At 43.5% G+C, this 14,694-nt stretch overlaps 1 protein-coding gene and 1 pseudogene across 1 annotated transcript in view; both read right to left on the bottom strand.

The window, feature by feature from the left end:
- ANKRD13A (ankyrin repeat domain 13A) overlaps positions 1–14,694 on the bottom strand; it is a 35,270-nt gene that overhangs the window by 13,662 nt on the left and 6,914 nt on the right. The window contains exons 2-6 of the mRNA XM_040250897.1: positions 8,577–8,709; positions 6,434–6,558; positions 4,131–4,176; positions 2,879–3,022; positions 2,503–2,692 (exon numbers count right to left, since the gene is read on the bottom strand). Of these exons, the coding sequence (XP_040106831.1) occupies positions 2,503–2,692; positions 2,879–3,022; positions 4,131–4,176; positions 6,434–6,558; positions 8,577–8,709 (638 nt within the window). The remainder of the gene's footprint in view (positions 1–2,502; positions 2,693–2,878; positions 3,023–4,130; positions 4,177–6,433; positions 6,559–8,576; positions 8,710–14,694) is intronic.
- LOC120871172 lies at positions 7,726–8,438 on the bottom strand (annotated as a pseudogene).

Genomic DNA, 14,694 nt, shown 5'->3' on the forward strand with positions numbered 1-14,694 from the left:
CACCTGACCGATCAATAAACCCAAGGCCCCTTTTTGTCAGTGATCAATGAAAATCCAGATCTTCCTTTGGGGGAACTGATCGATCCTCAGTTCCTGTCTCTCAGTAAGAACTCGATATCCTGGCACAAGAAATCACGGGTTTCTGGCACCTGGTCTTCTGAGGGACCAAAGGATGACCCAGTCTGCTCCACAGCATGGATGCTGAGAAAACAGAACCACGCTTTCTCCCTGGGAACCACCAGGCTCCTCACTCACCCACCTCCGCACCATCCGCCATCCTGGCTGCTCCATTGCCTTTCCCATGTCCACTCTCTGACAGCTTAGTTCCTGAACTCAACATCTACATCCTGTTTTAAAACCAAGAATCTGGTTTTAACTTCTTGATCAACTGTATGTGCAGAGGCTCTGAAAATGACAGGAGGAAACCCAGCCTCCTCTTCAGCTGTTTTCCCTCTGCCTGTCTCCACTGAGACCACCACCCCAAAGGCCACTGGGCTGGTGCTGGGCTCGGAGGCTGCCTCACGGGTTGGGGGCCAGGGCATGTTCTGTTTGAGGTAGGCAGGGCAGGAACCTTTCAGACGAGAGAAAAATCCAGACTGCAAACAGAGGGTCTATACCCACAGGCCAAACTTGAATGCGGGACAAGTACATGTTTGCAAACTTCGAGCTCCGAGTGACAGATGAGAAGAAAGAAAGGGAAGAAAAAGACTATCCGAATATATCAGACCCTCATCTGCTAAATTTAATCAGCTGAATGCTTGCTCACACTTCACTCGGGTAAGAAGCAGGCAAGCACACTTTTTCTATTTCTACCAGCAAACCTCACCATCGTGAGGGTGAGGGTCCTTGCTCGAAGCACGAGAAACTCACTGAGCACATATTTCATTCTGAGCCCCACCAAAACAGCAGCTGCTTTCCAGAAAATTTTATTCCAGCAACTCCCTGTCAGTTGCAAAAGGAGGGTTAGCCTGAACTATCTGAAAACCCCGAGGCCATAGGAATACAAAATGCAACTCGGTACAAATGGAAGGCGCGGTCATTGCCCATCTACCTGCTGGGTAACAGCCAGTAACCATCACCTCTCTGTAAACGACACTTCAGACCAAACAATGACCCTGCAACTCTGCTGCTGAACTAGAGGGAACAGTGGCTCTTCTCATGACATCTGAGATTTCAGCTCAAGATTCACTCTTTCTCCTTTCAGCTGAGGAAACAGAAACCCGGAGATGAAGCCACTGGCTCAAAGCCGCACAGGGAGCAGCTCCACCAGAGGCGCCAGGTTCCTCCAGCCCTTGCGCCCCCGTCTTCCAGCTTTCAGAGCAGAGCCCTAGGCAGGCGGGCCCTCCTGCCCTGCACAGGCAGGGGCTCAAGCCTGCAGATGTCTTCCCAAGACCCTTCCAGGTATGGTCAGTTCCTAAACCTTGCTGTCCTGGGAAGACAGCGGCTGTCATCTGGTGAGACCGATGCCCAGAGGCTGACGAAAGGGCACTGACCTTGCCTCAGGGGTGTCGCTCCCAAGGCAGCAGATACCTGACGTTTTCTCTTCTGCTACCAAACAAACACCCTAATTCCACAGCTTGGTCTAAATTATTGGGAAGGGGCACTTAAGTCTTACGTCTGACTACACAGAAGACTCTTGGTTTTAGTAATAAATTTTCTACTGGAAAGAAGATGGAAAGAAAAAGACAGAACAGTTCATATGCTCATTAAGAGAGAAGACAGCCTGAGTCCAGGAGAACGCTGTCTGTGTTGGCTCAGATGAGGTGGCTTTGGTCTGCAGGGAGCGGGATGTGACATCCTAGGCAAACACTCAGGGCTCGGGTAGACTCCCTGGGTTCAGTGTAGTCTATGGAACAAACTCTTAGCCTAACTAATAGCTGTGACAGCCTGGGTCTCCCTCACAAAGCCCTCCCCGCCTCGGCGCCGCCCCTGGGGAAGGCACCCAGAGTCGGTGTTCTGACCTGGCTTAACCACGGCAGAGACCTCCCCAGAGGTTGCTCCAGATAAAGTCTGGAATCAAACTGAAACCCTCCAGACTCTTGCTCGAAACCGTTAGGCCTCATGGGGAAGCAGAGGGTGGGCAAGGGGGAGGACCACATTGAACTGTATGCCAAGTGTGAATCTGACTAATAACCACATTCAATACTGGATCGCTTCTGCCTCAGAAACTCAAAGCGCCATGGTCTGGGATGAGGGAGTCTTGTGGACTGACAAACACAAAAATCAAATTCAAGTAAAATCTGTTAGAAAAGGGCCCATAAAAGAATATGAAGATGCTTCTCCAAGACTTCACCAACATGTGATAAAAATGCCATATGGTGGAGGATGTCAGCTGTGGTTTCCATTTGGTTGGAGCAGAGATCAACTTTAAAGCCCACTAGTGAATTTCTTACACCATAAAAAAAAAATTCTAATCCACCCATAGTTTCCAATTAATATATACATTCTATAAAGATGGCAGTAATGGGATTAGGTATGAAAATGCAGAACTTAAATCGGTACCTTTCAAAAGCAATGTTTTTAGTATCAAGGCTGGTGTTAATGACGGGGCTTGTGAGCCGCCTCTCAACCTCCCTGCTTTTAGGTTTCATCAGGTCCAGGGTGAGGCGTTCCATTTCCTGGGAAAGGTCAAAGTGTTCCGTGGTGACCACTTTGTCATCGTGGTTGACTTCCATCAACTCTGCCCAGTTGTCTGTTAACGGAAATAAGGGCGTAACTAAGCACGGCGCAAGGAAGATGCGAAACCAAAGAAGCTTCGCATATTGAACCACATCATCTTTCTCACACACACACACACACACACGTGAACACATTTCGATGGTGAAAAATCACTCTGAACTTAGCAACAGCAGTGACGACTACAAGGGAAACCACTCACCTTCTCCTTTAAAGATGAAACTCCGCCTCCCTCTTATCCAGCTCATGTTCTCAAAGCCCAGCAGTGTGATATCCACACGCAGTTTGGCACCACTTTTCCAAATGCGACAGACGTCATTCGGGCATATTCGGGAAACCAGGGGCACTGGAGAAGAGATGTGGACTACTGAGAAAAGCCTGAGGGCCCAGCAGAACAGTCTGGCCCCGCAAATCAGGACCCTGACTTTACTGAAAGGACAGGAGAGGTGAGATGCCGACGGTCATACAGAACTGGGCCTGGCTCCCATGCTTATGATACAAGAAGTCAATCTTAAAGAATGAAAGTGGACTTTCAGTTCTAGAGCCGTTTATAAAACTGCAGATCTATGCCTTGCCCAGAGAAAACGCTAAATCAATTTCTCAAGTGTGTTCTCAGTCCCAAATGAACCCCTCTTATTGACCGCCATCAGGGGTAGTGTGTGTCCATCTGGCCTGAACCCACTATACTGTCATTCCCACGATTCACGAGATCAGATGTCTAAAATATGCTGCTTTATCAAAACCTGGGGTCAGGGTCATTATCTTCATTAAAAAGAACTCAGATTTATAGAAGACTCTCAAGTTCTCTTCCTTCATATACTTTTTACTTCGTTTAAATGTTTCATGGCAAATATGATTTCGTGCCTGAAAGGGAAGTCTGGAAGTGAAAATTGCTGAGGCTCTGGGAGTTGGAAGCTGTCATTAACTGATCTACAAGACACAGAAGTAGAACATTTAGGAAAATTACTGTCAGTCAATTTGCCTTACGTAAGATTTTGGAGCAATGCAACCATTTTGTTAAAAAATGAGCTATTCCAATATTCACCTCATCTTCTTCCTTAGAAAAACAAGTTTAAAAGAATCACATTGAACTACATAAGGAAATGAGTAACTGAATTATGATAAATCTACTTACTAAAGACTTTAAGCCCCTTTAAAGTGACATTTTAAAAAAATGAATAATATGGATAAATGTCAGCCACAGGTAACAAAAGGAGGAGACAAAATTGCCTATATATTCTATTGACATGCTGGGGAGAAAAAGTCCCAGGCGTGTGGGTAAGATTGGAAGGAACACACCTACAACAGTAAGCACTTGTGCTTAAGTAGGACTGTGGGCGACTGTTACGCTCATCTATGCATTTCCTAGATTTAAAAAATAAATATGTAACTACCATAAAAGAAAAATAAGCCTATATTAAAGCTGAATAAATTTCAAGCTCACAGCCACTCACCCCAGCTGGTGAATTCCCATTTCATCTGCACATAAAAATCCGGAGCCTGAAGGACAAAGGTTTAAAAGATATCACTCCTGCTATCAGAAACTAACATAACATTGTAAATGTGACTATACTCCAATAAAAATTAATTTAAAAAATAAAACAAATTACCCTTGGTACCATTAGCTAAACACAAACACAGTAAAGGTTGATAGGGTTGTTCGAAAGGGAGAGGGAGAAAGAACAGAGAAAATAAGAAGAAACATAAATTGCAAACCCATCAGACTAAATGCCTATTTTTATATTCAGCCTGTTATTTTATCTCACTATAAAATATGTCTAGACAGTTAGTAAAGTTAACTGCAGGCGACAAGGTTGGAGGGAGATAAAAGTCAAATCCGATTTAAGGGTTCAATTGGGTTCCTAGCAGTGAGGGTCACAGGCTGGTCCAAGCAAGGAGAAGGAGCATGGACCCCACCTGTTCTACAGGGAGCTTGACTGCAAAAGGCTCTGTGTGCTGGGAAGGGTGGAGTGTTTATCAGACCACTCTGAAACCAGGAGGGTGTGAGACATCACTGTCCCCAGGAAGTTAAGTTTTCCCTCCAGACTTTTGCCCCCCATTTTCTTCTTAAACTTCTAGAACTTGACTTTTTGAGGTTTCATACCACCACAGAAAGCCTGTTTAGAATCATTTTCTGACCCACCATGAATTCCCATAGAAGGTTCTGGGAGAGCTACTTAAGAAACCCCAAAAAGACAAGAGCTAGAAATTCCAGATTCCAAAGATGGGTGAAGTCACTCCAAGGGAAAATGGAAAAGAAACATGGGCATGCTGTGAGGAGATGCCGTGGAAAGACAGGGCGTTAGGCATGGCCTCCGGGGCCACGGAGCACCAGGTCATTTGTGGGCTGTCTATAACCTCTAACACAGGGTATAATTCAGGGCAGCTCACTGCTATGGATCAACACAGGTGAAAAAAAAGTCTTTTACATGGAATTTTAAAATGGGGGGGGTGGTGACTCTAGGTAAAATAAGTCATTTTCTGCTTTGTCAAATGGACAGATGATGTTACTAGTTCCTCCTACAGTGAGTTAGACAAGAAAACAAATCTATGTGATCTTTGTGCACTCAAACACACATCTATTTTAAAATCAATGGATACAACAACTTATAGTTCACGGTTGGTTTCTGTGCAGTATGTGGAAAATCAATGTCTTAGGCAGGATTTAGTTTAAGTGTTAATTTTTTTTTAAGAAGAATGCTCAGATTGTCTCACAGCAAAGTTATTCCTTTTCTCAACAGAGCTGTTAACTTTTCTCAAGAAGTGTGGGAAGCTGATTTATCTAGCAAGTATCTTTGGAAGTACTTGGGGGAGCTCACTTCTGTGCTTAAACTGAGAATAAATGACGTGAAAACTGAACCCCTGGCTGCCTCAGGAATACTGCACATGACTGACCAATAAGACAGCTATTTCAATTGACAAAGGCTATCTGAAGAATGGTAACCATCATCCCAAACAATCTAAGAGGGACTTCCCTGAGGGCCTAATGACTAAGACTCCACACTCTCAATGCGGGAGGCTGGGGGTTTGATCCCAGGTCAGGGAACTAGATCCCACATGCCACAACTAAGAGCTTCCATGCTGCAACTAAAATACCTGCATGCTAGGTCGAAGATCCCACGTGCTGCAACTAAGACCCGGAGAGGTCAAATAAATAAATAAATATTAAAACAAGCAAACAAAACAAACTTGGGAGCCTAGAAGTAAAATCTTTTAAGAAACTTCTCCAAATGTTACAGAGCCCATACCCTTTTTAACTCACAAGACAGATAAACTGCCCCAAAGCTAGCAACTCTAAGTTCAGGCAATGGATTAGAAGTCACAGAATACTAATGGCTAGAAGTGACAAAGGTGTCAAGGAGAGTTGCACACAGACTTCTGAGCCTCAACAGGCCCTGAAAATTCCCAGACAGTAACGACGTTCATTATAATTTCCCCAAGATGACCTGAGCTCAGGACGCTACTGTTAAGAAAACAGGCAGCTAGACAAATTAATTGCCTGATGTCCATTTGTCTTTAGTTCTAACTTTTAAATAGCACTTAAAAGAGTCGGTCTAGTGACCTGGAAACATACTTTGTGAGAGACATCATACATTTAACAGATTGCAAAAGCAAGAAATCTCGCTATTTGGTATTCAATACATTGTTTTCACAATCCTTAAAACTGTTTGGAAAGGCGCACAAGGATGTCAAACTGTCTGCGGCTGCTGTGTCAGCATTCAACTCCACTGATGGCGCTGTCAGTTTTTATGGCTACCTCGAGAATTTTCTGGAGCAGCTCCGGAACTCCCTCGAGGGCCATGGACGTGTTGTGGAAGTCTCGATGCTGAAGGACCGTGTACACCATCTCGGGGTCGCCGGTGCTCACGGCCTCGTGCAAAACTGGAAGGCAAAAAGATGTAATCTGATCACCCTGTATTCTCATACTTACTCACAAATTCCAAAGCCAGCTTGAAAAGTATCTCTCTGGATCGAAGGCCAACAATTTCTTTAAAGTGGGACAGAGGCTCCAGCCCCACCCAATCTTCATGACCATGACTACTTACTTTAACCCCTACGTGGCTAAGCAGAGAACAGAGTACTCTCAGCCTCTTGAGCCAACCTGCCATTATTCTCTTTCCCATTTAATGACTCTGAAATCCTGACGGTGTCTTCAGAGCTGGCTTTCACTGTGTGATCACACAGCGGTGGAGATGGGCAGCCAGGTGGCGTGTATTCTTGATCAGTCAACCCCAAATTACTCGGACCAGTAGTACGAGAGCTTGCAGAACAAGTGTTCTTGTTTCATTGCTACATTGTGTCTGACTCTTCACAACTCCATGGACTGCAGCACTCCAGGCTCCTCTGTCCTTCAGTGTCTCCTGGAGTTTGCTCAAATTCACATCCATTGAGTCAGTGATGCTATCAACTATCTCAGCTTCTGCCACCTTCTTCTCCTTCTGCCCTCAATCTTTCCCAGCATCAGAGTTTTCCCAAATGAGTTGGCTTTTCGATCAGGTGGCCAAAGTATTGGAGCTTCAGCATCAGATCTTCCAATGAATATTCAGGGTTGATTTCCTTTAGGACTGACTGGTTTGATCTCCTCAAAGTCCAAAGGAGTCTCAAGAGTCTCAAAACAAGTGAAGTCCCAGGATTTCACTGGAAAAGGATACTACTTTCAGCTATAATTTTTTTTTTGGCCGGTGGGAGGGTGGGGTGCTGAGATATGACCTTTATTTAGCTTATCCACCACATTTTTTCTTTTGGTATAGAAAAAATGTTTGTGCCAAACCAAATGTTTGTTACTATAATTTCTACATCACAATTAAAATCCAAACAGTTTTTCAAAAACAGTCAACTCAATCAAAACCCACTACTTCAGAATCAATAGCTTCTTTGAAGCCACAGTAACACTTAAACATGGTTAAGACTCGAATGCAGAAATTTGGCTTGTTGGAAGGCTAATTAACCTTCCAACTTGCTCAAACAGAATTACACAAAAGGCAAAACCGTCTTATTCCCAGAGATACAGTCCCCTGGAATCACCAACACTAGATAGCTGTCGGGGTATTTAGAGTCCTCAGATAATAAGGAATCCAGGCTTCCTTTAGACAGTCTTCTGTTATCCTCTCTTCCCAGAGATTTGTGGCTGTGGACTGACATCACGACTAGCAACTGTAGCCTTGATGAGAGAGTCCAATTCTTCATCTCCACGAATAGCAAGTTGCAAGTGATGAGGCGTAATACATTGTACCTTCAAGTCTTCTGACGCATTTCCTGCCAATTCAAGTATCTCTGCGGTGAGGTACTCCAGGATGGTGTGCTACACACAGCGGCAGTCACGTCCACCCTCCATGGCTGGTGGGCCTAGATTTTAGGTATGGATGAATACGGTCCCCCAGGAACTGCAGACTGGCTCTCTGTGAATGAGAAAGCGCCTTTGTGTTGGCTTTTCCAGAGTCCTTCCCAGCCTTACCGTCAGCCATTTCAAACAAGCAAGGCAGAGAAAGGACTAGTCAGACACCCAGCGAGAGCCTGCCGCCTACTCCTTCGTCACATAGCGATTCAAACTGCCTATCATTTCTTTCTGATTGTCTATCAGGATGGCTTTTCTAGAGTTACCGCCACGCTCCTCAGGGGAAACCGGGGCTCGCACTCATGTCTGGTGCACTGAGAGCTGCTTTCTGGATGAGGAGTCACCCCCTACCCTGGGCGCCTGGCCCAGGACACAATTGCGACCATTGTGCTGCAGACAAGCTGGCGGCCTCCGAGGCTCTCAGCTCCTTCCCTGGCCCCAAGTCCCCAGAGAGACAGAGATCAAGATAAAGATGACTCTGAGGACAATGAGGACTGAGGCTACCCTGTATTCAGAGAGAGAAAACAAAATGGAAGGCTTTATGTTATTTCGCAAGTACACTTGCCTGTCCAACCCTCACGATTTTCCTTTGTCACATCTGCTTTATGTCGGAGCAGGACTCTGGCAGATTCCAAATGTCCCAAAGAAACAGCAAGATGCAACAAGGTGCGACCTCGAGGATCCAGGGCCTCCACGTTCTGTAAAGTAAACACTGGCATTTATGTAACTGGATATATATAACTGGACACAGAAACGTGGAAAGGAGTTTCAGAGGTTAATAATAAGTATAGAAATTAAAAATAGTATTTGCACACTCCAGACAGCAGTACATGGGAAAAACAAATGCTTACAAGTGGGCATGAACTGAAATGTGACTCTGGGGGCTATAAATAAAGGTGACAGTTACTGAGTTCCTTTTTCTATAAAGTTAAGAGCCTCATAAATAAACACTGGCTACAGGCCTCCGATCATCAAACACAACCCGAAGCACTACAGCACTCAAATTAAGTCTAAATAAGGCCAAGGGCTTGCATGGAAACACAGCCACCCTGTGGTGTGGAACGTGGGGGATTTCTCCAGCACATCTCAGCACTCAAGTCCAGAACAGGAAGTGCAAGGACTTTAATCAAAACTGAAAGTACAGAAGATAATTTGGGTCAGAATAAAAGTACATTCTCTAGGTGGATTCCCACCAAAATACCACTCTCGTTATTGTGTGTTCAGCTCCAAGTGCCCCGATGTGGCAGCATCCGTGGGTCCCACATACAATGAGCGTGATCCGCCAGGCACATGTGTGGACGCAGACAAACATCCATTTGGCTTCTACTCTTCATTCCTATTCTGGTCCTCCCTCCAGCACCTGCACTGGGGTCCAGGGCTCCGTCTGAACGGGTCAGTGCTGCCTTCCAGAGACAGCTCTGAATGTTCTTCCAAGGATACAAGAAACTTCCATGGGGCCGTTGGAAAATAAAAACCTTTAAGGGGACTCCCCTGGTGGTCCAGTGGCTGGGAATCTGCTTGCCAATGTATGGGACATGGGTTCGATCCCTAGTCCAGAAGATCCCACGTGCTGCGGAGCAACTAAGCCTGTGAGCCACAGCTACTGAACCCACGGACCACGACTCTGAGCCCTTGCTCCCCAATAAGAGAAGCCACGGAAATAAGAAGCCTGCACATCTCAATGAAGAGTAGCCCCCCACTACTAGAAAACAGAGCCTGTGTGCAGCAATGAAGACCCACCACAGCCCCAAATCACGAGGCTGCTTGCTTAGAAAATGTGCTTGACGTTGATGTGCAACGCTAGCTGTGGGGCAGCCTCCAGAGAGATCCAGGACAAGCCACTGTCGGCCCCAGGAGAGGAAGGTAAGCAGGACTGTGGGTAAACAGCCACCATCCAACAGCTACCCGACCCCCCTGTTTCGCTAACTGTATCACGGCCATTGTGAAGTGAAGACAGACTGGTATCGAAGAAAAATAGAAGTCGCTGAAGACATCTCGCTAAGTGAACATGTCTCCTCCTGGACCAACTCCAGGCCTCAGGGTTCTCTCAGGTGCTGAAACGCCATCACGTCTCCTAGAACAGGGCCCACACCACCTCCTGGGATTCCCTGACTTTTCCAGCAGGATGGCCTGTTTATCTCACTAGAGAATTCCAAAGGGCAGGATCTGAATCTTATGTTTCTTAGCTTCTGCCACCTTAGTCTCTAATTTGCATTAAATCATTGTTCTTTTTTTTTTCTTTTAAGTAATGTGACTTAAAACTATTAACTTAGCTGAAGTTTAGCAGGAAAGAAAGACTTAGCAAATTCATTCTTATCTTTCACGTCTGTTATAGATGATGCTTTCTTATTCAACAAGTTTTATCTACTACATGAAAGGTGCTAGGGTTAGCATGCTGCCAGACAAAGGAGATGCTTAACAATATTTACCAGGCAAAAGGGGAAACTACTTACTTTAATTCACACCCTAGAACAAAGCCAACATCTAGGACTAAGAAGTAAGGCTCAAGTTTCTGGGCCACTAGATATGATGTATACAATCAAATTCAAATATATTAAGTTAACTGTTTTCTATTTTTGACCACAGGGCAGAGGTGGGGCAACTGTATGTCTGAGTCCAATAGCTGCACACTTTGCGTAGATAATTATAACTGTGCAGGGCCTCCTCTGCCCCTCCTTCTCATCTGAAAGGAGATAAGGGAGGAAAAATGATATATTATAATGACAGTGTGATTTAAAACAATGGGTGAATAACATTTAGAGTGGAAACTGGTAAAATGTAAAATGTGCTGTGATTGGTCATGACCGACTCTTTGCTACCCCATAGACTGCAGCCCACCAGGCTCCTCTGTCCATGGAATTTTCCAGGCAAGAATACTGGAGTGGGTTGCCATGCCTTTCTAGAGGGGGGAAAAAGATAGAAAATCAACAGAGAAATATCAACAAAACCATAAGTTGGCTCTTGGAAAATATCAACAAAATTGACAAACTTTTGGCTAGACGGACCAAAAGAAAAAAAAGAGAGAAGATTCGAGTTACCAAAATCAGTAATGATATAGGGGATATTACTATCAACTCTACAGAAATAAGAAGTATTATAAATGAATACTATGAACAACTGTATGCCAACAAATGAGAACTTAGATGAAAGGCACATATTCCTAGGCTAGCAAAACTCACTTAGGAAAAAAACAGAAAATGTGAAAAAGTTTATAACAAGTAAGAAGATTGACTCAGTAATTTTAAAATTTCCCAGGGGAAAAAAACCTCAGACCCAGAATGGCTTCACTGGTGAATTCTACCAAACTTTCAACATATAATTCCAATTCTTTATAAACCCAAAAACAGAAGAAGAAAGAAAACCTCCCAACTCATTTTATAGGCCCAGTATTATGCTGATGACAAACAAATCACACAAGAAAGACAACCACAGACTAACATCTCTTATGACTATAGATACAAAAATCCTCAACAGTATTTTAGAAAAATAAATTCAATAATATATGAAAAGGGTTATTGTACACCATGACCAAGTGAGTTTATCCCACAAATGCAAGGGTGGCTTAACACCCAATAATCAATTAATGTAACATATCATATTGATAGAAAAAAATAAAAAACATATGACCATCTCAATAAATGCATGCTGTGGTCTGAATGTGAAGTGTCCACCCAAAATTCATACGTTGACATCCTAACCTCCAAAGATGATGGCATTAGGAAGTGGGGCCTTTGGGAAGTACTTAGATCATGAGAGTGGAGCCCTCATGAATGGAATAATCGTCTTTAGAAAACAGGCTCCAGAGCTTGTGAAACCTCTCCCACCAAGCTAGGGCACTGTGAGGAGACACGTGCTGTGGACCAGGAGGAAAGCCCTCACCAGACACTACACAAACCCACGGCCGCATGATCGGGGCCTGCCAGGCGCCAAGACTACATAGATTCCTATTGCTCATAAACTGCCCACTTCACGATAGTTTGCTACTGCAGCCCAAATGGGCTGAGATGAGGCAGAAAAAGCATTTCACAAAATCCTACACCTCTTCACGATCAAAAAATAAATCAAAACATTCAACAAACTAGGAATGAAGGGCACTTCCTCAAACATCATCCATCTATGAAAAACTCACAGCTAACATCATACTTAACAGTGAAAGAATGGATGCTTTCCCCCAAGATAAGAAATAAGACAGGGATGTTCACTTCATCATAGCTATTAAACATTGTACTAGAGGTTCTAACCAAGGCTCTAAGGCAAGAAAAAGAAAGAAAAGGCATCTAAAGAAAATGTAAAACTATTTCTACTCATAGACAACATGATCTCACATATAGGAAATCCTAGGAAATCCACTTAAAAAATATTAGCACTAATGAGTTCAGCAAGTTGTAGGCTACCACAAAAAATCAATTGTATATTTATACATTTGTAACAACTCAGAAGTGAAATTTAAAAATTCCATTTATAATGACATTGAAAAGAATAAAACATTTATAAATAAGTAACAAAAGAAGAATAAACCTTATACTCTGGAAACTATAAGGAATTGTTGAAAGAAATAAAGATCTAAATAAATGGGAAAACATCCCATGTTCTTGGTTCAGAAGACTTAATATTCTAACATGTCAAAACTCCCTAAACTGAGCTATAGAGTCAATGCAATCTCCATCAAAATTCCAGCTTATTTCTTGCAGAAATGAACCAGGTGATACTAAAATTCTTAAGGAAATTCAAGGGACCCAGAATAGCCAAAATCATCTTGAAAAAAAAGAGTAAAATTTGAGAAATCACACTTTCCAATTTCAAAACTTACTACACAAAGCTACAGCAATCAAGACTGTGATACTGGCAAAAGGGTAGACATATAAATCAGTGGAATACAATTTAGAGTCCAGAAATAAACTTATATACATTTATGGTCAATTGATTTTCAACAAGGGTGCCAAAGTAATTCAATGGGGAAAGAATAATCTTTTCCACAATGATGCTTGAACAACTAGATATCAACATGCAGAACAAGAATGAAGTATTGTATAGACTAAATGCAAAAATTAGCTCAAAGTTGATCATAAACATGAATGCAAGATAGAAAACAGCAAAACTCTTAGGGGAAAACATAGAATTATATTTGTGTGACCTTGTGTTAAGCAAAATTTTCTAAGATACAACATCAAAAGCATAAGAGACAAAAGAAAATATAGGTAAATTATACTCCATCTAAACTGAAAACTGTTGTACTTCAAATGGTATAAAGAAAGTAAAAAGGCAACCCAAAGACAAGGAGAAAATGTTTGTAAGTCATATACTTATTAAGGGGATTCATGGGGTTGCAAAGAGTCGGACATGACTGGGCGATTGAACTAAACTGAGTATTTAGAATATGGGAGCTTCCCAGTTGGCCCCTAGTGGTAAAGAACTCATCTGCCAGTCAGGAGACACAAAAGACACGCGTTTAATCCCTGGGTCGGAAAGATCCCCTGAAGGAGGGCATGGCAACCTACTCCAGTATTCTTGCCTGGAGAATCCCATGAACAGTGGAGCCCGGTGGGCTACAGTCCATGAGGTCGCCAACAGTCGGACACAAGTGAGGCAACTTAGCATGTGCACATCTGGAATATATGAACTCTACCCATGAATAAAAAGACACATGATCCAGTTTTAAAATGGGCAAGGGATTTAAAGACACTTCTTCAAAGAAGAGATGCCAATGGCCAACAGCACAGGGAAGATGCTCAAATAACTAATCACTGTGCCGTGCCGCGCTTACTTGCTCAGTCACGTCAGACTCTGTGACCCCATGATCTGTAAGCCACTCTGTCCATGGGGATTCTCCAGGTAAGAATACTGGAGTAGGTTGCCATCCCCTCCAACAAGGGATCTTTCCGACCCAGGAATCAAACCCAAGTCTTCCTCATTGCAGGCGGATTCTTTACCATCTGAGCCACCAGGGAAGCCCAAGAATACTGGAGTGGGTAAACTCAATGGACATGAATCTGAGTGAACTCCGGGAGTTGGTGATGGACAGGGAGGCCTGGCGTGCCTGCGATTCATGGGGTCGCAAAGAGTCGGACACGACTGAGCGACTGAATTGAACTGAACTGAACCTATCCCTCCTCTAGGGGATTTTCCTGACCCAGGAATGGAACCGGGGTCTCCTGCATTGCAGGCAGATTCTTTACCAGCTGAGCTACCGGGGAAGCTTAGGGAAATGCAAATCTAAGCCACAGTGAGATAATACTTCACATCCATCAGGATGGCTACAATCAAAAGGACACTAACAAGTGTTGACAAGCATGTGGAAAAACTAGAACCATTATACATTGCTGATGGGAATGTAAAATGGTGCAGTCAAACTGAAAAAACATTTGGCAGTTCCTCAAAAAATTAAACACAGAATTACTATTAATATAAGACCCAGCAAGTCCTCTTATAGGTGTTTACCCAAGAAAAAGAAAAACATACAGTCACACAAAAACCTATACACAGATAAGCAGAGCAGCTTTATTCATAATAGCCCAAATGTCCATCAACTGGCTAAGGAATAAACAAAACATAGCGTTTACATACACACACACGGGAACACTATTCAGCCATTAAAAGGAATGAAGTATTAACATCTCCCATGACACGGATGAACACTGAAAACATCATGTTAGGTTAAAGAAGCCACACACAAAAGGCCACAT

Source organism: Oryx dammah, unplaced genomic scaffold (assembly GCF_014754425.2).
Source record: "Oryx dammah isolate SB20612 unplaced genomic scaffold, SCBI_Odam_1.1 HiC_scaffold_12, whole genome shotgun sequence".
NCBI lineage: Eukaryota > Metazoa > Chordata > Mammalia > Artiodactyla > Bovidae > Oryx > Oryx dammah.